Source organism: Erythrolamprus reginae, chromosome 1, assembly GCF_031021105.1.
Source record: "Erythrolamprus reginae isolate rEryReg1 chromosome 1, rEryReg1.hap1, whole genome shotgun sequence".
Lineage (NCBI taxonomy): Eukaryota > Metazoa > Chordata > Lepidosauria > Squamata > Dipsadidae > Erythrolamprus > Erythrolamprus reginae.
The window spans coordinates 35863618-35869617 of record NC_091950.1 but is presented as its reverse complement, the minus strand read 5'-3'; the positions used below and the strand labels follow the sequence as shown (position 1 = coordinate 35869617).

The 6000-nt window shown below is 44.8% G+C and overlaps 1 protein-coding gene across 1 annotated transcript in view; it reads right to left on the bottom strand.

The window, feature by feature from the left end:
• Window positions 1-236: 236 nt before the first annotated feature.
• Window positions 237-6000, bottom strand: part of TXNDC16 (thioredoxin domain containing 16) — a 70228-nt gene continuing 64464 nt past the window's right edge. Inside the window, exon 20 of the mRNA XM_070749440.1 lies at window positions 237-2077. Coding sequence (XP_070605541.1) covers window positions 1788-2077 — 290 coding nt within the window. The 3' untranslated portion in view covers window positions 237-1787. The remainder of the gene's footprint in view (window positions 2078-6000) is intronic.

The window sequence follows — 6000 nt, the reverse complement described above, 5'->3', positions numbered from 1 at the left end:
TTCAGGACTCAGCTGGGAAGCGGCGCGGCTGTTTTAAAAGGTCGCAGCCGGCCTGGGGGGCTTCCCAGCACCCCCCCGAACCCCCAACCCGGGTTCGGGGGGTGCTGGGAAGCCCCCAGGCCGGCTGCGACCTTTTAAAACAGCCGCGCCGCTTCCCAGCTGAGTCCTGAAACCAAACGCCAAAGGCGAACTTCCGCGTTTGGCTTCAGGACTCAGCTGGGAAGCAGCGCGGCTGTTTTAAAAGGTCGCAGCCGGCCTGGGGGGCTTCCCAGCACCCCCCCGAACCCGGGTGGCCGGGCAAGCAGCGAGCGAACGGCGGGTGGCCGGGCGAAGGGCGGGCGAACGGCGAACGGCGGGCGAGCGGGTGCTGGGGGGCGGGGGCAGCCGACATTCAAAGCAATCTGTCGGCTTCGGCACTTTCGTCGCTCCCCACCTCCACCATCTGCGCATGCGTGCCCATGAAAAAAAAAGGGCGCGCATGCGCAGATGGTGTTTTTACTTCCGCAACCCTACATTGCGAAAAATCGAGTATCGCGAGGGGTCTTGGAACGTAACCCTCGCGATACTCGAGGGATCACTGTATTTATGAAATGTTAACTGTTGTCTCTACACCAGTGATTTTCAACCTTTTTTGAGCCACCGCACATTTTTTACATTTACAAAATCCTGGGGCACACCACCAACTAAAATGACGCAACATGACACTCTAAGACAGTACATATTATACATATAGCATTGTGATGCGTTGTATATCACCCTCTGCAGGGGCCTCTTATAAAAAGAAAAAGGTCAAATATCTATATACACCATCAGGATAGACATAACCAGCTGAGGGTGAGGCTTCATCTAGTGGTGGCAACATTTACCTCCAGTCCTGACCAGGATTAGAAATCGGGACCATGGGGAGGAGTAGCAGCTTCAACTACTCGCTGCAGCCATACAATGACAAGCGTGCGGCCGTCCGAGTGGGGACCTTCATGGGTGTGGATGAGAGGCAGCCTGCTATTGGTTCATCGCTAGTGGTCGGGATGAATCCTAGAAGGTGATTGGTCAATGAGTGTTCCCTGTGCCTCCACTCTCCCTGTCGCTGATAGCGGGAGGGATTGTGAGGGGAATGTTTATGTTCGGATGGAGGCAGCTGGCGGCGGGCCGGATAAATGGCCCCTGCGGGCCTTTTCCGGCACACGGGCCGTAGTTTGGGGACCCATGTTTTATTTCCCCATGGCACACCTGACTATGTCTCACGGCACACTAGTGTGCCACGACACACTGGTTGAAAAACACTGCTCTAGACCACTGCATTGTCCTATCCTCTACTTCCAAAACTATTCAGAGATCTGAAAATGATTAGGGGACTGGAGGCTAAAACATATGAAGAACAGTTGCAGGAAATGGGCATGGCTAGTTTAATGAAAAGAAGGACCAGGGGGGACATGATAGCAGTGTTCCAAGATCTCAGGGGTTGCCACAAAGAAGGAGTCAATATATTCTTCCAAAGCACCTGAGGGTAGAACAAGAAGCAATGGATGGAAACTAAACGAAGAGAGAAGTAACTTAGAACTAAGGAGAAATTTCATGACAGTCAATCAGTGGAACAGCTTGCCTCCAGAAGTTGTGAATGCCCCAACACTGGAAGTTTTTAAGAAGATGTTGGATAACCATTTATCTGAAGTAGTGTAGGGTTTTCTGCCTAAGCAGGGGGTTGGACTAGAAGACCTCCAAGGTCCCTTCCAACTCTGTTGTTGTTGTTATTATTATTATTATTATTATTATTATTTGATATTATTTTATAACTCTGAATGGTGCTTAGCCTGCTTTTCCTTTGCTCCCAGATGTGGAGCTGTCGTTCGCAAGACCCTTCTAGTTGGCTTCTTTGGCTTCTGTTCCTCCACGGTGGAGTCTTTTGTGGGCTTCTTTGTCACTGCGGCTTCTGACTTCGTTTCTCCTAGGATCTCCTCCTGATGGATACTTATGCTTTCTTGAGTATAAATAGTAAATTCGGGCAGTGTGGGTTCCATCATACTCAGGAAGTCGTAGGCAGGAAGGCGGGGCTTCCACTCTTTCTCGGACAAGGTCGCTAAGAAGAGGAAAAACACACATCAACCAAGTATCAGATTCCCTGACAAAGTTTTGGGTATACCACAGATAGATGTTGTTCCGTCGGGCTCTCTGGTAGACTCCTCCCAAAAATTCACAGGTACAAATTTCAGACACACAAACGTTTGAAAATTCAAAACAATGTTCTTTATAATGAAAAATCACTTAACCTAAGCCCTCTTTTGGTATAGCAAAGAGCACTCGTCTCCAACCAAACTGGTAATTTGTACAAGTCCCTTATCAGTTCTGTGACACTTAGCTTGCAGCTGTGAGGTAATTCACAGTCCTTCTTCTTTCACAAAGTGAAACACACTTTGCTCTGGTTTAGTTTCAAAGCAGGGAAAAATCAGCACACAAAAAGCCAAAGTCAGTAAAGCAGTCACAAAACACAACGATCAGATAATCCTCCACAATGGCCAAACCCACAGGCTGCTATTTATAGCAGCCTCACTAATTACCACAGCCCCACCCAACCACAGGTGGCCTCATTTTCTTTGATAATAATCTCTCAGTTGTTGTTGCCTCCGCATGTGTGGCTGTATCATTAACCCTTGTTCTGAATCCAAGGAGGAGTTAGATAATTGATCTCCTTCTGAGCTGTCTGCCACACTCTCCTCCTCCCTGTCACTCATGTCTTCTTGGTCAGAGGAGCCTTCATCAGCAGATTCCACCGGGGGCAAAACAGGCCTGCAGCATGTGGATGTCTCCCCCACATCCACAGTCCTTGGGGCAGGAGCTGGGCCAGAGCTAACCACAACAGATGTACTCCGCAGTGGCAATTGCTCCGTCCCAGTAGGAAATTCCGGGATGTGTACACAACTGTGCATCCCTGATGTGCTTGCAAGATTTGGCTTCTGCGCATGCGCAACAAGCGAAATCTCACGAGAGGATGCTCACGCAAGCAAGATTTTGACATTTTTTGCCAATTTTTTGTTTCTGCGCATGCAGAAATATCAGTAATGCCAAATCATGGGTGAAATTACTTGCAAGAACTACTTAATTCCCTAAGCAGAAAAAAGCAATCTAAGGTATCATATGAAGCGGGTGTGAAGCAAGGTTTACCTTTCCAACCTGCACAACTGTTGGCAAAAAAAAAAAGCATACAATTTAAAGCTCTTTCACTTTTTTTTCTTAAAGCAGTCAATTTTCTAACCCCTGAATGATATTGAAATGTTCTAACTCCATTCCATGTTTAAAAACAGAAGATGCCTCAAATGAAAATAAACCTGTTCGTTCAGGGATGTACAGATTCTTATAATGAGGATAATGAAGATAAAAACATTTTTTAAATTGATTACAAGACCGGGAAAAAAATGAGAATGAGGAAGGGAGGGGGAAGGAATCAGTAACAAGGGAAAATTCTTAGAGAAGCTTTTTCCGAGAAGGTATTTAGTTTGGCTGTCATTATCCATGGATTCAATTTCTTCCCAGCATGTATTGAGAACCAAAGAATCCAACCCACTTCCAGGAAACAATATGACTTCCTCCTTATTTGAAGTGTATTGGGTTTTTTTCTTTACAAAGCCCAGAACCTCTTATGGTGTGACGTCATTTTCGCTTGGCAGTTTCTCCCTCTAATTGGATCCTTCACACCATTCTCTGTATCTCTTGCTAACCTCTGTTTTCTTTCATAATCCCTTCCTGCTCTTATTTGTACAGATCAATTTTTTCCCCACCTGTGCAAGCGTTTCTGCTAACAACAGTTTGTGGTTAACTTGCTTTCAATTTTAGTTGTTCTAAAGCATCCTGTTTATGTATCTACAATTTCTAAAGAAAGGAGAGGCAAGATTATTGAAGGGCAGTATTTTTCAAAGCCATCAGAAAGCAAAGCAAGAATCAATGTTTATGACATGGCTTCATTCATTGTATCTATCACTAACACTTTGTTTTTAGGGTGTTGTGGTTAGCTCTGGCCCAGCTCCTGCCCCAAGGACTGTGGATGTGGGGGAGACATCCACATGCTGCAGGCCTGTTTTGCCCCCGGTGGAATCTGCTGATGAAGGCTCCTCTGACCAAGAAGACATGAGTGACAGGGAGGAGGAGAGTGTGGCAGACAGCTCAGAAGGAGATCAATTATCTAGCTCCTCCTTGGATTCAGAACAAGAGTTAATGATGCAGCCACGCATGCGGAGAGCGATGCATAGGCAACAACAACTGAGAGATTTTTATCAAAGAAAATGAGGCCACCTGTGGTTGGGTGGGGCTGTGGTAATTAGTGAGGCTACTATAAATAGCAGCCTGTGGGTTTGGCCATTGAGGAGGATTATCTGATCGTTGTGTTTCGTGACTGCTTTACTGCTTTACTGACTTTGACCTTTTGTGTGGGTGGGTGGATTAGATGGATGGATGGATGGGTGTCTCCCAGGGGCCACTGCCAGCAGGGACAGGAGGCGGATTACAAACATTGTTAAGACTGTGAGTAAAGGTAATAACGTTGATGTGGTGGTGCATCTTGGCACAAATGATTTGTCCCAGAGAAATGTTAATGTAGTAAAAAGAGATTTTCAATGTCTAAGTGTGGAGCTAGGTAAAATAACTGATTCAGTGACTTTCTCAGAGGTGTTACCGGTTTGTGGCCAAGAGGATAAAACAACGTGTATCAGAGAGTTTAATGTGTGGTTAAGGCAGTGGTGTAAAGCTGAAGGTTTTGGCTATGTAAGTCATGATGTCAGTAGGTGGTCTAATAGGGAGTTGTTTAAGAGGGATGGTTTGCATCCATCATACAGAGGTACCCAGGTGCTCGGTGAGGAATTCAGAACTTTTTTGGACAGGCATTTAAACTAGGTAAAGGGGACAGAGATGTAACTGATGTGGGTGATTTCTGTCCCCGACCAATGAGGATAAAGCAGTTTTTGGAAGCTTATGAAAAGGGAGCTGCAAATAATATAGATGTAGTTGTTGATGATAAGGGGCAAACTAATAACGAAAATAATGTTCTTCGGGTAATGTGCACAAATGCTCGAAGCTTGAGCAACAAGCTCTGTGAATTAATGGCCATAATATCTAGAGATAATTTGGACCTGGTTGCCATAACTGAGACATGGTTTAAGGATTCTAATGAATGGGAAATATCCATACCAGGATATACACTGTATAGGAAGGATAGAATAGAGAGAAGGGGAGGTGGAGTAGCCATTTATATTAAAGAAAGTCTAAAAACAACACTAATTCAAAACACGTGTCAAGATCTAGAGACTCTCTGGATTTGCATGCAAAATAAAGAAGGTTCTGTCATTAGAATTGGGGTGATCTATAGGCCTCCAGGGCAATCCGAGGAATATGACAACAAGATGGTGGATGAAATTACCCAAATGGCAGTAAAGGGAGATATTGTGGTTATGGGTGATTTCAACATGCCTGATGTAGAATGGAATATCCCCAGTGCCCTTACATGCAAAAGTAAGAATATAGTAGAGGCCTTTACAGGAGCAGCTCTGGCACAGCTGGTTAAGACACCAACTAGAGGGGAGAATATTCTAGATTTAGTTTTTACGAATGGGAATTGGGTTTCAGATGTAAAGGTGGGAGAAAATTTAGGTTGCAGTGACCATCTATGTTTGTGGGTTGATGTAAAAACTCATTGTGAGCAATCCTATAATGCAACCAAAGTATTGGATTTCAGAAAAACAAATTTTAATGCAATGGGAGAATATTTAGATAATGAATTAAAGGGGAGGGATAAAATGGCAGGAGCGAGCATCCAGTGGACTGTATTAAAAAAGGCCATCTTAAAAGCCACTGGACTGTATGTAAGACAAATAACTAAAGGTAAAAGGAAGAAGAAACCGCTATGGTTTAGCAATGATGTAAGGGCTATAGTCAATGAAAAAAAGGCTGCCTATAGGAGGTATAAAGAGTCTGGAAGTATAGCTGATAGGGAGGTATATAAAATGAGACAGAAGG